The 18,341-nt window shown below is 38.4% G+C and overlaps 1 protein-coding gene across 2 annotated transcripts in view; it reads right to left on the bottom strand.

Moving 5' to 3' along the window:
* LOC126175774 (uncharacterized) overlaps positions 1-18,341 on the bottom strand; it is a 47,876-nt gene that overhangs the window by 9,216 nt on the left and 20,319 nt on the right. For both annotated transcript variants that reach the window (XM_049922747.1, XM_049922748.1), the window contains exons 4-5: positions 11,550-11,771; positions 7,876-7,983 (exon numbers count right to left, since the gene is read on the bottom strand). In XM_049922747.1, the coding sequence (XP_049778704.1) occupies positions 7,876-7,983; positions 11,550-11,771 (330 nt within the window). The remainder of the gene's footprint in view (positions 1-7,875; positions 7,984-11,549; positions 11,772-18,341) is intronic.

Genomic DNA, 18,341 nt, shown 5'->3' with positions numbered 1-18,341 from the left:
TGCGAGCAAGTTTCACGCGTAGCCCGCAGAAGTCGACGAATAAAGCAAGCAGGGAGCTAAACGTACTACAGGCAACGGTTTGGAAAATCTTACGGAAAAGGCTAAAGCAGAAGCCTTACCGTTTACAATTGCTACAAGCCCTGACACCCGATGACAAAGTCAAACGCTTTGAATTTTCGACGCGGTTGCAACAGCTCATAGAAGAGGATGCGCTCAGTGCGAAACTTGTTTTCAGTGATGAAGCAACATTTTTTCTTAATGCTGAAGTGAACAGACACAATGTGCGAATCTGGGTGGTAGAGAATCCTCACGCATTCGTGCAGCAAATTCGCAATTCACCAAAAGTTAACGTGTTTTGTGCAATCTCACGGTTTAAAGTTTACGGCCCCTTTTTCTTCTGCGAAAAAAACGTTACAGGATACGTGTATGTGGACATGCTGGAAAATTGGCTCATGCCACAACTGGAGACCGACGGCGCCAACTTCATCTTTCAACAGGATGGTGCTCCACCGCACTTCCATCATGATGTTCGGCATTTCTTAAACAGGAGATTGGACAACCGATGGATCGGTCGTGGTGGAGATCATGATCAGCAATTCATGTCATGGCCTCCACGCTCTCCCAACTTAACCGCATGCGATTTCTTTATGTGGGGTTATGTGAAAGATTCAGTGTTTAAACCTCCTCTACCAAGAAATGTGCCAGAACTGTGAGCTCGCATCAACGATGCTTTCGAACTCATTGATGGGGACATTCTGCACCGAGTGTGGGAGGGAATTGATTATCGGCTTGATGTCTGCCGAATCACTAAAGGGGCACATATCGAACATTTGTGAATGCCTAAAAAAACTTTTTGAGTTTTTGTATGTGTGTGCAAAGCATTGTGAATATATCTCAAATAATAAAGTAATTGTAGAGCTGTGAAATCGCTTCAATCATTTGTAATAACCCTGTATATTTCTAAATGACTTCCCATTCTGTACCACTACAGTGAGCAAGTTCACCCTCACTGCATGTGACACTTCTCTCCTAATGGATAAAACAGCAGGGAGGAATCTGGGAACACCTGCTGACAGGGTATTTAAGGAGATCTTCAACTGGTTTAGCTGCAAAGGATCTCTCTGAATGCCAAAAAATCCATTAGGCACAATTTTATGTTACACAGCAAGAACAAGAGGATATAAATATAAAATGTAGTGGGTGACAAATGTAACTAGTGGACTATGCTAAGTTTTCGGGCACATCCAATAATAAAAAATTACATTGGTCCTGGTATATCCTATAACTGGCAAAAAGGTTTCATTCTGCAGCTTTCGCCTTATGCATAATGACATCATCTACACCTAAGGACGTTGTCAAGAGTTGTTTGCTTTGGATGCTTCCATGTACTATTGTCTTCCGAAGTCACAGTTTCAGATAATCAGCCAATAGAAGAAGGAAAAAAAAATGTCACTCAGAGTTATTTACATCATCAACACTTTTCATATAAGACACTCTAGCAGGAATCTGTTCCAGAAACAACAGGTTTTTTTGAATGTGTAAATATATCTTCTCCCCTGTATATTTTGTTCTCTTTTCAAAACCAATAGTGCATATCTTGTTTGCTATACAAGGTCAAAACAAGACTTTCGTAGAAACCAGACAATCTTCTTCATTATGCAAAAATGAATAAATTACTCAGCTATGATTTTCTGTGTTCTATCTAGAAATTTCAATTAATAGAATACCTGTTGAAAAATTCATTCTACTCAATTAGCAAATTTTTAGCATAAATAAGCACATATGTGTGTAGTTTTATTGTATAACTGAGATGTCCCATTTAGTACAAGAATAAATATAAAGTATTTTTGTCACAAAATATACAAATATTATAAAATACATTAACGACATGAATGTCTTGTGTTTTATGCATAAAATTTTAATTCTGACGGCCTGTACATTGCATCTTATTTATTTCCATGAACACTGCTGTACAAAATTTAAGGATGGAAGTAACTTTTGCGTAATGTGTCACTGCTAAGTAACACAGCTCGATGAGACTTGGACGATACATGGAGAGAAATGCTACAGTACAGAAGGTCAATGAAAGAAATACATAATGAGCAGAACAGAAATGAGACTTTTATTCAAAGATAGCAATTACACTGTTGTCACACTGATTCATTATGGCCCCTGGGCATTACAAAAGATGGGATGGTTCTTAATAGGGTGTGAGATCACCACTGATAGTAATGTACACTCTGCAACATACTCACATGCTGGCCATAAGGTTTGTACGGAGTTCTTGTGTTTACTTCACCAGTGAGATTGACATATGTTAGATGGTCATTAGTGCATGTTGACATGCTGCAACACGTCTCCCCAATGCATCCCACATGCGCCTGATGGGACCTAAGTCAGGGGAATGTGCAGGCAAGCTGTTCATTTCAAGAGAACCTATATTCAAGCAATTCAATGTGGTTGTGCATTGTCAGGCATAAAAATGAAGACAGGGCTGAATGCACCCTTGAAAAGACACACATGGGGAAGGAGTACTGAGTCATGGTCTTACTGACCAGTGAGTGAACTGTGTTCAACAATTTGAAGCTCAGCATACCAATGCAACATTACACATCTCCATATCATTACATGTGGACCACCAAAACAGTCATGTCTGATGATGCTGGACATACTCTCACATAGCCGGAAATGGGAACCCTTAATGCCCCCAAGAATATTGTCGAACATGATCATTTTGGTGGTCCAGGTGTTATGGTGCGGGGAGGCACAATGTTGCAAGGTGCACTAACCTCCAAATCTTTGAACACAGCCCACTCACCAGTCAAAATTACTCTGTGTACTCCAGCCCCATTTGTTTCTGTTCAGGAGTGCATTTTTTAATGACAATGAGCAACTGCATCAAACAGCACTGATGGAGTAGCTCTTTAAATGACAGGATATTCGGCAAATGGACCAGCCTGCTTGTTCCTCTGACTTTAAACACGTTGAGCACATGTGGGATACGTTGGGGGGATGTATTGCAGCATGTCCACATGCACCAACAACAATCTGGCATTTGCCAACTGTGTTGGTGGAAGAATGAAACACCCTACCACAAGAACTCCTCACAGACCTTTTCAGCCAGCATGTGAGCACATTCTGGAGCATGCACTGTAGTGTGTGGTGACCATAACCCTATTACGATATATGTCTCATCTTTTGCAATGTCCAGGGGACCGTTATGAACTGTGTTGACTTTAGTGTAACTATTATCTTTTAATAACAGAGTGTATACACGGACAAGGAAAAAAATTCCCAGATATCCGGTTTAAAAAATATACTTTTCCCCAGGCGAAAATACACGTTTCCCATGCTAAGTGACAGTAGGTTCTCCGTAGATTTTCCTCGGAACTGTAAAACTTATCAATCCTTTGAATGGTTAACGTTTTATACACTGGCGTAGAACTTTCCGGGAAAAGGGGGGGGGGGGGGGGGGGGGGGGGAGTTTTGGAAAGACTTTTGATGAAGAAAAAGGAGAGAAGTTCTGAAAGACCTTTGATGTGTAGCAACATATACACTGCATATTTTTGTATTATGAAAGTATAAATTCGAACGGCATCAAAGACATGATGCTAGTTTCCAGAGCATTGAAATTGAGATTGCGATGTCCTTTTGTAAGCCAGTCGTATCTCATGCCATGTGATCTCGGCAGCCGATGACAGCAGATATTCAGAGCACAGGACACATGTTATAGTCAGCCAATAGCAAGATCACTGTTATGTAGCTCGAACACACAAAGAGGAAAAGTTAATGGTTTACATCAATATACATAGTATAGCTACAAGAACAGCTAAGCTTTCACATATAATATTGGTCTCGAAGATTAATAAGCTACAAGAGAAGCTAAGCTTTCACATGTAATATTGATTTTTTTTGTGAGTGTTATACTTTAAGATACATCACACAAATGTGCCAGTAAATTTAAAAGAAGACATAAATGTCTGGTCTTCTGGGCTCAAAATTCTTGAAAGTGGCTGGTCCTCAAAGCGTTCAGTTTTAAACACCCTCTGATTTAAGAAATTCATCCCACTTTCTCACACATAACAAAATTCATCTTGTGTAAGAAGAAATTTAGTTTGAAAGTAATGCTTTTCATACCACCATTTGCAATACTATCCCGAGACTGTTAGAAATAGGTTCGATTTAGCAGTTGTCAGAGAGCGCTAAAAAACAGGCATTATTGCGCGTGCGCAGCTGCAGTGGTGTAAGAAGCTCACATGTTCGTATGTATAAAGCACTAAGAAAGCTTACAATACACCATAAAAGAAGCAGGACATCAGAGGGTAGCCCAAGAGCATCGGAATTTCATAACCATACTAAAATGCATAATTCGGCTTGAAGTGCACACTGGTTTTTTCCAGAGTCACAATGAAGTAGGTCCCATCTGATATTAATCTCTTCAGTGTGGTTTTTGGGATGTAAATTTTCTGAGAGTACCAGTTCTGTACTATCTCATATTTGGTTCTTTATTATGGCAAAATGCCATACATGGCAGAAATGAAAACATGCACTTGAAATTCAGCAGACAGTTGGAACTAGCCAATACTGTCGAATGAAACACTTCGTTTCAAATAAATTGATTGCCTCAGCAGAGAAATTAGTAAAGCCAAATTTCTTTAGCAAACTGACAAAAATAACTTCATTGTCTTGCAAGGTGATTAATGCTTGACTGCTAATAACTTGGAAATAAAATAAAATCTGAAAAACTGAAACCAATAATATATTTTTGCCCTCTTTAATTACGTGAAGGTAATTTAATTCACTTGATAGCTCCCGACCACAGAAATCCATTTTGTTTTCATTTGACATGGGAGCTGTAAACAAGGGGGAAACAGCAAAATCACTACAACTCAGACAACCCTGCGCATGCGTGAATCTGGCAGCTAGAGCGCGTGAGAAAAATTTTTCTCGTTACCACCTGGGTGCTTGCTGCTACTGCTGATAAAGCTAACAGCCACACTACAAGTAGCGAAAGCAGGAGAAGGTGCTGCTCATACGCAAGTCAACTATGCATGCGCATGAGCCCGCTGGCAAATGGTTAAACGAAACTAACGTAAATAGTTGTGACGCCACGCTCATAGAAAGCAGTTTATTGTTATGAAGTAATACGTAGTTTTCGCCCTAAGGCCTCTGACATATTTTTGCTGTTTGCAGATGCTTATGCATGCACGGTGTTTTGTTGTTGTAAATAGCGCATTTCCTTTGCCTTTAAAGTTTATTTTTTTATCCTCTCGTTTATATTTTATTCTTGCAGAATCATTCTCCAGTAGCAGGATACAGTAACAGTCTGTGCTAAAGACTTCATTCTTACCAGTTGAAATTACAATAATTTAACTGAAAGCTAAAACAATGAAAAATTCTTGGAATTCTGAAAAATTCCCATCTTTTCCCCGGATAAAAAATTTCCCAGGTTTTTCCCACATTTCCTGGGTCGTATACACCCTGAATAAAAGTGTCATTTCTGTTCGTCTCATTGTGCATTTCTTTCAGTTAATTTCTGTATTATACTGTAGTAGTTCTTTCTATGTATGACCAAATTTCATCAAGTTACGTTACTTGGCAGTGATATATCATGCAAATGTCATTTTGATCCTTAAATATTAAACACCAGTGTATTATAATGTAACATTAGTTGATATGAGTATCATCATAAATGTACCAGATTGTGCTCTGTTTTATCCATTACTGCAAATTTTATGAAAAATTCATGATTGTAAAGTCATAGTTCTGCTCAATATCCTAGAAACTGTAATGCTATTGGGATCAACTGAACTCATAATCAAATAAAATGTCCATGCCAATCTTCTGAGCTACTTCCAGGATGTGATGCTTACGTATGTTGGCTATCTGACTGCAATGATTTCTTATTTGACATTTTTATTTATTGACAATCTCCACATTCCTTAACAGATCTCTGAGTTTCTCTTTTTACTACTGCCCATGCAGTTTTAATTTTACTATCTGATTAATTAACTTCAGGCATTATACAGAGATTTTCCCATGTTTTAATCATAGCATAGTACATCTTTTTGTATGAGATCAGCTCCACTTCTCTGTTTGTCCTTATCATTTCATTTCATAGAATTTGCTTTTCCTTGCACACAATATTTTGATAATCTTTGTAATCCTAATGTTTTAATGTCTTACGTGACACATTTTATAGCTTTATTTGAAAAGCAGCTGTTAAAGTTCAGCAGAAATTCATTAACTACGGAGTTGACACCTGCCACATTAAACACACCCATCCACCCAGCTTCCCCTAACACTGCCTTGAAACTTTCTGTTGCCTCTTTATTAATTATTGTGCTTTACACAATATCACTTCACTGTAATCAGGTAAGTTATTTAGTATGGCCAGTAGTGCATCATGTTGAGAAGCAATTTCACATATAAATAATACTAGTGTACTGCTTTCCTCTATAATCATGGTGAGAAAACCAACACCAGAACACATAATTTCTTTTATCCGAATCAGAAAATTACTATTAAAATCTCCACAGACTATCAGTTGCATTCTTTTTTGCTAGGTGGCACAATAACGAAGCAAATTTTTCTAACAACATTTGAAAATTTCTGAGCAGGGATCTATATACAGTAATAACTACAAATAACTTCTCCAGCAGTGACAATTCACATGCATAAGCTTCCAGTTCTGGCTTAATAGATTTGTACTTTGTGTTATTTTTAATTTCTCCTTTCTCTACTTTTCTCATGGGAAATAAGGCTGCTCATTTATAACACTCTACATTTAAAATATGGCTTACTGTATTTCCATAGTGCTCAGACATACAACATCAGCATTCTTTAGACACCTCATCTCATGTAAACAGAAAGTTAAGCAGTTCATTGTCTGTTTTCTAGTCCTCCAACATTCTGATGCATCACAGTAAACGCAAATAAATAAATAAATTTGTTTTACGTAGATGTCCTTTAAAGCAGTCAGTTTGAATGAGGTGTTTTAGCTAAATATAGGCTTACCTCCCACACCTGTAATTACAGGAATTCCACCATTGGGGAGGGGAGCTCTCCCCCCCCCCCCCCTTTTAACCACTAGTTCGATTTATCTTTTTTCCTCCTATTAAGATGTTGGGCATGTCTCATGTATCCTAAACAGCACTAACTGACAGGCACTGCCCCGAAGTTTGAGTCAGTAACAACCTGGTCATTCCCTATTTATCCTGCATCACAGCTTTTTTCATCCAGAGTGGATCATGCCACAGCATACCTCAATAATGTTCACATTTGTGCATGAAGTTGCTGCATCCAACTTATACTGGTCACTCTTGATGCTATACTGTTTTTGGCCAGGCTGTTGCTTGCTCCTCGAACTATCAACACCTAGTCCCCTTTACTCAAATGCCTAGTCAGTGCCTCAATATCCTTTGTCACCTGGCCACAGATATAAGTGTTTCTAGGTACTGCATCAGTGGCCTGCCACAGTTGTGTTTGTACTTGCAATATGTGTAAACCAACCAAAAGTAAAATCTGAATGAATGTCGTATGAGGAAAAGCACATGTTCAAAAGCTGAGCTAGAACACTAAACACAATGTTCACGTGACTGTCCACTTCTCAGTATTTCCTACTTAACGCTAAGTAATAGTCTTTTTATCACATCACTGTTTGTAATGCTGACTACCTCCCATTTTCTGAGCTGTTATTTCTCTTATTTTGTTTCTGCACTTGTGTTTACGCAGAACACACAGTACATTACTAGTTTCTTCCCATTGTCAATTAAGAAACTGATGTTGAACATCAGGCTGTATTTTTATGTACGATACTGTTGCTTCAAATAAACACGTTCCCTACAGCTTGCACCAAATAAACTACCACCTTACCTCTTTTCAATTGTTTCCTTCCAGGTGGTATTTTCACTTAGAAGATCACGGAAGTTGTCTGTGGAGACTATAACTCCACCAAGTTCTGCTGCACACTGCACAATGAACCTATTGCAATAACATCAGAATTGTTATTATAGTATCTAAATACAAACTTGAAACATGTTAATCATAGCATGTTTCAGATAAAATGAAAAACATTTGAAGCAATAACAAATTAAAACATAATGTTCAACTTATGAGGTCAACTTGAATTTTCTATTACTCCACATCAACTCTCTGAGTTCTGTCACTATTCTCTTCCTTTCCATCAACACATACAAAGAAATTTTACCTTCCTACAAAGAAAATTCAAAGTAAAGGAATGGGTGACCTGTTTATACTTCACTTTCATGAAATAATACATACTGTTGTTACATTTATCTAATGCATACAAAAACATTAGAGACAGTCAATGACATGAACAGACTTAAGTGGAGACTTTCTCATTAGATTAATATGTTCAGCCACTCTCTGCACATACAGGCACAAATTAGAATGGCTGCCATTTGAGGGTGACTACAGAGAGACAATAATGGAGAAACCATTCAAAAAGTGGATACCATTCTGAAGACTCAATGGATTGCACAAAAGATCCATGTAAGGTCTGTGGAAAAACAATCCATGACAACTTTCACATGTGGCTTCTTCCTTTGCTCAGTCCTTTCCACATGCAGGAAAGCTGTAACACTAAACACAATGTTCATGTGACTATCTACTGCTCAACATTTCCTATTTATGCTAAGTAATAGTCTGTTATCACATCACTTTGCCAGCCAGACAGTTATGAAATCAACAGACAGTGAAGAGTATCTTATAGTTAGCTACCCATGCAATGTTAAAAATGTTGAAAGGTGGTCTATAGGCAACTGTATGCTGACAACTGACTGCAAAAGAGTACAAAAGTCATCTATGATCTACCAGACAAAAAGAGTAATCACTCATGGACCAACAATTGAGATTCTGACTAACATGGGTTATGAGAAAACAATGAATAAAATATCAATGAACATATGCAGATTCCAAAAATGTGCAAATAATAATAATGGCACTAAAAGAGTAATTACTGGAAGAAATTGAACCCTAGGGAAATATCTACAATTTAAAAGAGGATATCTGCAAGCGATTAACTGCACAAAAGGAAGCAGAAAATTCAAATTAGAAGGAAACATTTTAAAGCTAACACCTACAGAACAGGTGAAGCCAGAAGGTGAGGCAACAAATGCATGGTAAAGTAGGTTCATAATAGGAAGACAGTGCATAGAGAAAATATCAACAGTAGATTCAAAAATCATTATTTGAAAGGCAACAGAAAATATGTTCAAAAAACATCATTTGAAAGACAAAAGAAAATATATTTGAGATAAACAGTATAGACATCAAACTATTGAGAAGAATTTTTTTCAGTAGTTTTATCTGTAAATTTGTGCCAAACACAAAATTAACTACCATGGTATTGTTGACAAACACTATCCAGAAACCTCTTTCACAGCAATGCTTACTGAACGTGGTTTGTTTTATGTTCCGTTTTTAGTAATGTATCACTCTTTCCAATAACATAATGGTCCAAGGCAATCATGTGGTTTAATTCATGTGAAGCGAAGGAATCAATAATATTACTGCCACTTCATTACAAAACAAGGATGACTAATCTCTGTCACACCTTGTAAGAAATTGCAATACATTGTCACCAATGTTTCATTCTTATCCACACTTATTGCATTCTTATCTGTAAGTTTCTCAAAACTTGTCAATGTTGACGAAGCTCAGAAAAAATGTGCATAACATGTTTGGTGAAACAATCTCCAAATGATCCTTTAACCAAAATGCAACAATGCATAAGTAAAAAGAGAAACTTGCCAAAAGATTCTTTCTACTTGAATGCTCTGTGAAATCAAGAATTAATTCACACCTGATGTCATGCCATTCAGCACCTTTCTTATTTCTATCCTTATATTCATCGGTCCTTATGTTCCAAATACAAGGCCTCTTCTCCGCCTCCATTATTAAAATCTCTGTGTCGATTTGCTCTCCATATGTACAGAGGGTACATCGTGTAAAACACTGTAGCTATACACCCGTAATGAAGAATCCAACATAGCCTGCTGTCAACTGGTCACTCGCCCCCAGCACTGTTGTCAGCTGGCCCCGCATCTTAAGTCTCCTGCACTGCACATGTGAACTAGCAATCGATTTTCGTGGCTCATAGCAATGCAATGGCTGCTGTGCGATATCAATTTCACTATGGGCGAGGGGGCTAGCAAGCCGCAAAATTCCACAGCCGCAGATGTTCGCCCTGTGTGGACAGTTGTAACTCCACTGTGCGTCATAGCAGTGTGTCCATTTATTATGCAACTAACTTTACACAAATATTCCGCTCGTGTGAACCCAGCCCCAGATGGCAAAAATTCATTGGCACTGTGTATAACAAAATTTGGTACAAGAATGGCATTTTGATGAAATGTAAGAATTTTTGTTTTTTTTCCCAGTTTTTTTAAGTAAAACGAGCTGCTTAGAACAATGTTCATGACAAAGCCTGATGTGTCAATACTCCTTTTGTTTCACTGAAGTATAACTTTCTCATAACACTTCATTATTTCTACTTCCTCCTGCACATATAATGTATGTACCTCCACCAAACATATGGTTTTAAATTACAATAAGCTAGTAGCTGGTAGTGATGAATGTTTCAGGTACTATGAAAAGTGAAATGTGAAGAAGTACAACTGTGGCAAGACAAAAGAAATATAAATAATGTACAGCAGTTAAGAAGTATTCATCAAATGTGCAGTCTTCCTGGGATGATAATATAATCTTCACAATATGGCAGATAACAGACATTAATGGTAATATAATAAAGTATGTCAATGACATTTCAACACATATTCATTGTGACATTTCCTACTATGTCGAACAGACTGAGAGTACCGCAAAGCAAATTAACCAACACGATAGAAGCATTCAAAGACATAAGTAAACCAGAGACAGATACACCAGTAATTACTGCAATTAGAATAACTGGACTACATTAACAAATACATGGACAACACACACAAAAATAGCAATTCCACTCATTTATTGGATACAAGAAATATGGCACTGGAAATTAATAATTTTCAGAAAGGAATCTGAAAAGGCCTAGAGGCAAGTCATCCACAAAATTAAGTCTGCTGTAGATAAAAATATCTCAGTACAAGGTGAACACACTAACATTATTTCTGGCTGATGTCACAAGTTTAATATTGCTTTTAACCTGGAGTTACTGACCTACTCTTTCCTTTGTAGCTTATAAGGTGTCTGGCCACCTTAGTACACTTCATATTTTTTGTCTGGAGCTGAGTAACTATAATTATTAATATTGCCAAATATAATTTGTTGCTATCAGATTGGCTGAGTTTCTCCTGTTGTGGTGAATTTTTGCCTACTCCATAACGTTTTGAGTTTTATATTATTACTGGTATTTTTATTATTTGTAAAGTGACAAACACAGATAATGTAGATCGAGGTAATTTTGCTCATTCTCCAGATTATACATGAGTTTCTTAACATTTTATGCTTTACATCATATGAAACTTACATTAACATCCTTTTGATTTCTAGAATGAAGTTAAAGGTACAACATTTACTCCTCATACCTGTCATCATATGGCACAATGAGTCGCCCTTCTATTCTTCTGCTTGGTGTGAATACAACCTGCCCACTCCTCTCATACTCCTCCAGTTCAGAACGAAGGTCACGTGGGCAAGCAGCCCTCCGGAATGTTGGCACAAATGCTGTCACTTTATGACCACGCTTCAAAAAGTACTTGATACAAATGTGCAGTCCTCGCCATGAGAAACATTTTCCTTTTCCATGCCTTTATTATATATGCCATAAAACAGAAGCAAAGTACATTAATTAATAGGGTTCCAAGTGACTACAGTGGAACTTATAAATACAATCTCATTTCCTAAGCTTGTGCTGCATCGAAGTTTCTCCTAAGAATACCTCACAATTTACAACACACTTAAGTTGATTTAACATTCATTGAAGAGGAATAGCACAGTGATTTAACAAGCTGAAAATAATATGGCAGTTAAAATAAAAAGCAACGTTATTAAAGGCACTAAGTCTAAAAATTGTAATTTGCTGACTTTATTTCATTGTGACATCACCTTCCCTCCATTTAGTAGATGGTTTCACAACTACCTAGAAATCTCAGATACATGCACTGATGTGACTTCTTATGTTAGTTCCTGAACAGAAAATTGAGCTACTAAATTGGAAACTTTTTCACAAAGTGATTTGACACCAACTGCAGCTGATAAGTGTGTGTGTGTGTGTGTGTGTGTGTGTGTGTGTGTGTGTGTGTGTGTGTGTGTGTGTCAACAGCAAATTTCTTGTCAATGTCATTGAAATGATAGACCAACAGAAACAAAAAATTTCTATTATCAGTATTTTTGGCAATAGATGGAAAAGAAGATGAAAAGGAAAGAGCTCCAATGGTTTGGGTGGTTGTTTGGAGGAAGAGACCAAACATCGAGGTCATCGGTCTCATTGGTTTAGGGAAGGACAGGGAAGGAATTCAGCCGTGCCCTTTCAGAGGAACCATCCCGGCATTTGCCTGGAGCGATTTAGGGAAATCACGGAAAACCTAAATCAGGATGGCCGGACGCGGGATTGAACCGTCGTCCTCCCGAATGCGAGTCCAGTGTGCTAACCACTGCACCACCCCGCTCGGTAGCTCCAATGGTGAGCTCTCGAAGTTTAAAGGAAGCCCACCTACACTAATTCATATTCAACCAATTTGCAAACATGGATAAGAATACACACACAAATAAGAGCCACCAATAACATAAATTGTGGTGGGGTAAAATCAAACAATGGAAACTCCAGACAGGAATAGTAACAATGTTGGAAAAGACAGATTGCTACTTACCATAAAGAGGACAGATTAAGTTGCAGACAGGCATAATTAATAGACACTTGCATAAAGCTTTCAGCTACAGCCTTCATCAGTAAAAACGCGCGCGCGCACACACACACACACACACACACACACACACACGACCGCCAACTCCAGCATCTTGGGCCAGAATTCAACTACCACACAGGATGCGAGCAACAATCTGGAGGCGCCTGGGAAGAGGAAGGGATAATACACTACTATCCCTTCCCCTTCCCTGGTCCCTCCAGACTGCTGCTTGCATCCCACATGATAGTTGCATTCCAGCCCAAGATGTTGGAGTTGGCGGTCAAGTGTGCATGAGGTGTGCTTGCTTATGTGTATGAATGTTTTGTGTGTGTGTGTGTGTGTGTGTGTGTGTGTGTGTTTCTTTTACTAATGAAGGCTGTGGCCAAAAGCTTTATGTGAGTGTCATAATTGTGTCTGACTGTGACTTAACGTGTCTTCTTTACAGTAAGTAGCAATCTGTCTTTCCTATACTGTTGTGGTGGGGTAAAGAAGGGATGCCATATTCCTTACATGGAACATGGTCAGTAGGAACAGGCAGATTCAAATTTGTGCACAATTATTAACACCCACATGAAGAAAAACAGTAATCTCTTCATTTCCAACATAGCCACTTCCTTACTCTTCTCTCTCAACAAACAAAAACAGAGTGATCACGTGTATCTACAAGGTATCCTTAAATAAAGCTGCGCCAGTAACCAGCAGCTGTCAGAGAAAGTGCTAAAATCTTACAAATGTCAGCTTTACTCTATTTTCATCCGTTTATTGAAGGCTTTAGAGCCACAAGGCCAATTTTTACATTTTTTCCCTCTCTCTACACATATTGGGAGAAGTTTTGGATCACTTCTTTTTTCGAAACTCATGGCACAGAAAACAAAAATCTGCTCTGAGGCATAGGTACATATATTCCTTTACAATGTGCCCAGCCCACTGGGGAGGGGGGATTATTTGCTAATGACAAAATTGGCTGTTTCCCATTGGGGGGGAGGGGGTTTCCATGGCACTCCTGAGCAACATCAAAATGTGGTGGAACATCCTCCTGCTCAGATACAAGCTTGAATCCATCGTGGCATACCAGCAACAAAATAATTAAGCCAGCTCTGGTTCAAACTGTCCCATTCTCCAATCATGATTTGACATAATTTGCACAGCGTATGTGGTCACTGGCAACTTACAAAAAAAGAGTTGTTTCAATCTATCCCACACATGTTCGATTGGATTCATCTCCAGACAATAGGTAAGCCACTCCATTTTGGTGATCCTAACTTGCTGGATGTTAATGAGAACAGCACCCTAATAAGCATGCGAGATATCAACCATCAAGATAAAACTGCCACCAAAATGTTGACGATACAGTACTACTATTGGTTGCAAAATCTGGTCCCTGTATCACAGAGCAGTTAAATTGCCCTCAAAAATCACAAGGAATGTATGGTGGTCACATATGCCACCCCAGAACATCACTCCACCATCACCTTGTTCACAAGTGGAACAGTGTTGGAGGCATTCGATATTACCAGGCTGTCCCCAAACATTTTATCTGCGATTATCAGAGTACAAACAGATTCGAATTTTGTCAATAAACAGCATCCAATTCCAATTTTGGGGTGTCCATTCTGCACAATGTCTTGCCCATCTATAACAGCCCATGGCAATAAGGTGAATGACGTCATGCTCATCATGGTTGTAGGGAATGGAGATGCGCATCATGAAATCATCTCCTAACAGTTTGATGCAATGCATTAGGCCTGTAGCCTTTTTGAATGCTAACTCAATTCTGGAGTACTCAGCCCAGTTGCTTTGATTCAAAACTTGTAGATACCAAAAACATCCCGTGCAGCTGTTGAACTGCCTGTGCAGTCTCCTCAACACTGTCAACTGGAACCAATTCCTTATCTGCACCCATCACTTTGACTTCAGTGCATACGTCGAGCAACTTTCCTGGTTGACAAGCCTTTTGTGTGTAAAGTGACGATGCAGACCCAATCACTGGTCATGACTGTCCTCCATCGCATTATGTACATTCATTCTACTGTTCCACAGACATTTCTAAGATGTCCTACAAGTGATTTACTTTAAACTGAAATGCTGTAATCCATTCAGGTGCAACACACTATCCATAGGTAGCACTCATGGTAACTGTGTGTATTTACAAATGTCAGGGAGCAACCTTCCGACACAGGAACAGTCACAATAACAACACAATAGCACAACATATAAGGGTGATGCAAAACTTTTGTTGAAATGTATATATTTGGCAGGAGACATATTTTGAACTAATAAAAAGTACTACTGTAAAAAATAGCCAAATTTCAGATATTTTCTGAAAGTGGTGTTGATAATGAAAGAAAATGATAGAGACATAAGTTATCTAAAAACTTTATAAATCTTTAACCATGGACAATTCACCAGAGTGATGAGCACCACACACCCACTTGAAGTCAAGAGAAACTATCAGTTGGATGTATATTTCTCACCCCAAATACTCGAATTATTAATGATAAACAGTGTGAGGAGATACTGCTTATCTGAAACACAATTTTACAATCTGCTCTTCAGTTCTGTTCATTCATCTGTGATTGTCATGACAATTATTGATATTCCAGGATGCAAACAATAAAAAATATTCAAAACACACACACACACACACACACACACACACACACACACACACACACCTCTGAATCGATACTTCATGATTTGTTGCCCCGATCTTACAGGTGTGTGAGAAATGCTTTTGACAACTGATAGTGGGTTAGGGGAATATTGCAATGGGGAGGGTGGGTAGGATTGCAGTTGCAAAAATTAGAATGACCCGTGTTAACAATTACAAAACTTAGCATATGGAGCATATATACAGGGTGTAGGCAAATGATACAAATTTCAAGCAATTGTATTGAGTGCCTTGAGAAACAAACTGAGGAAACTAAGAATTCATGTCCAGATATACCATTCCACAATGCTATAGTATGTCCAAGTTATGAGCTCAGCACTTGCTGCTAGGCTACTCCTTCAGTAAGAAATGTTCTACAGTGTTATTGTAGGGGTGGTGGACACTTCTATGGCAACTAACATCTTAAACATTCTGAGAAATGTTTAGTTGAACAATACTGCGAGAACAAAGGGCGTGACGTGTCCCCCTGCATAGTTCAGAGGAGATGCTGCTGGGGCAGAAGTGCCTTAAAAAAATCAACCACATCCTTCAATAGTGTTTTGAGTACCCTAGACTTGCGCTGATAAATCAGCAGATCTAATCCAAAATCTTACACTGATCCACCGATGTAAGAATATCTCACCCACGGCTTTACACTTGGCCACCAAAGTAGTATTCTATCATTTACCCAACCTGTGGAATATCCTAGCACATCCAAACACCACCCCTGCTTTTACGTTGCACCTCACTGATAACTTCTCTCGGGAATGCATGAGCGATACACTCATGTGGCATCCTCTGTCCAATTAAAGATAGCATAGAAAGCAAGTCACACCATAACCCAGTTGTGCTGCAATTATTGTGAAGCATTCTCAGTGGACTTAACAAAACGTGACTAAGCAAAAACTTTCTGAACATCTAGAGCCTAATGCCACTGACTTCCATGACCACTCTAGTAGTCGCACCATTTGGTTTCTAACACTCAATAGTAGCTGCAGAAATGTCCTCAGTGTGTATTTAAAAGATTGATCAGAAACTGAGCTAGCACACATCTAATGTTCAAAGTTGCTTAGTTTACAAATCAAGGCACCAATGTTACATCTGTGCTACACCACCTTCATTCCTTCCCACTGTAGTTTAATGAGTATGATGAGCCTGAGAACTGTGGTGCTGCAGTCACTTCATACTCATCGACTCGTTATCTCTTACTGAAGCAGGTAGGAGAGTAAGTTTAGTAGCGACTAAGTACAGAAGTTGAGTACACAATCTTGTCGTCATAAAGAGGCAGTGACAAGTGGAAATGACTAATTGTAGGAATTAGAGAGCCTTTAACAAAGCTGTGTTTGGTGAGTTTTTGGGGGGCGAGAGATGAAAATTACATGATGCAGAATATGTAATTGTCGATGTGTTTTATTAGAGCAGCATTGATGTCTGGAATAAGTTCCACATTTCATGGAACAACATAAAAACTTCATCCATTCTAAACAAAGTAGCTGTATTATCGTTTATTTTACCTCCACCATGTGCAGCGTCAAATGAAAACTGGGCACAGGGCAACATCACTGTTATATTCCTGTGACCAAAAGCTGTATTATTTATATATTGTTTTGGTCATGGTAACTTGCGGCTATGCCCTAACAATGAGTTGTGCAGCTTATTATTCATTTCTGGAACTTTTTCGAAGAATGTTGCAAATTTATTTTAATTATTGTTCACCATATGGGAAATGCATTTATCCTTCTGTCATCTGTTATCAGACTCTAAAGTGAAAACACACACACACACACACACACACACACACACACACACACACACACACACAGAGAGAGAGAGAGAGAGAGAGAGAGAGAGATTTATACTAATTGTTAACTGATTTGTCACTCTAATTTCTACAAGGGTTGGGTTCCCTTGTACCTGACAACAGGCTCAAGTGACAAGTTTTCAGTTAAATGGGCAGTGGTAGAGACTCGGACGTCAAGTCTATCTGATCTCTAGTCTGTGTGTGTGTGTGTGTGTGTGTGTGTGTGTGTGTGTGTGTGTGTGTGTGTGTGCTGGAAAAGAACTGCACTACTGCAACCATCAGGTAACTCCTGAAGGTTTTGAGAAAGTGAACCATGTTAAAAAAAGTATGAGAAGTGAAACACCATTAATTAAGAACTGTTAAGTTTGTTGGTAAAATACAGTCTATCTTTTCCACTTCTTTGCATCTCAAAATGTCTGCAGAAAAAATGTACAGTTCATTACAGTGTGTGTGCTAGCTCCACCTGATACTAACGCTGCTGCAGAAAGTGTTCTCTATCACAAATGCTTTATGGACTGACGAAAAGAATAGGTTTAGTGTGGAAACTGATAAGGAAATAATTACAACTAGGACTCATTTTTAGAATACTTCATGTGTTGGTTTCTATAAAAATCCATCTGAAAATATCACTCTCTTGAGTAACAAATTCTTCTACAAAATATAAGAAAAAAGATTTCTTGGGAATCATCCGTGGCGAAAATTCCAGGGCGACTGAAAATGTAATTCATAATCATTGTCTATCCTAGTTAAAGGCCTTGTTATGTTAAACTGATAGATTGTGTTTGCATGTGACAATATTAAAACAATAAAATATTTCATGAAGTGTTTATAACAAATCTCTCAAAGTTGCAGTACAAATATTTTGGTGACTAGTTTCAAAGCCACTGGGGTTCACTCTCAAGCCTGATCTCCTGGGACTGCTCTGAAAGTGCCTGATCTTAATGACAACTATCTAAAATTGCCAATACATGCATTACACACAGTGACAGTAGACAAATGTCACAATATACATATGCTCATT

Source organism: Schistocerca cancellata, chromosome 3 (assembly GCF_023864275.1).
Source record: "Schistocerca cancellata isolate TAMUIC-IGC-003103 chromosome 3, iqSchCanc2.1, whole genome shotgun sequence".
Taxonomy (NCBI): domain Eukaryota; kingdom Metazoa; phylum Arthropoda; class Insecta; order Orthoptera; family Acrididae; genus Schistocerca; species Schistocerca cancellata.
This window is presented reverse-complemented; position numbering and strand designations above follow the sequence as displayed.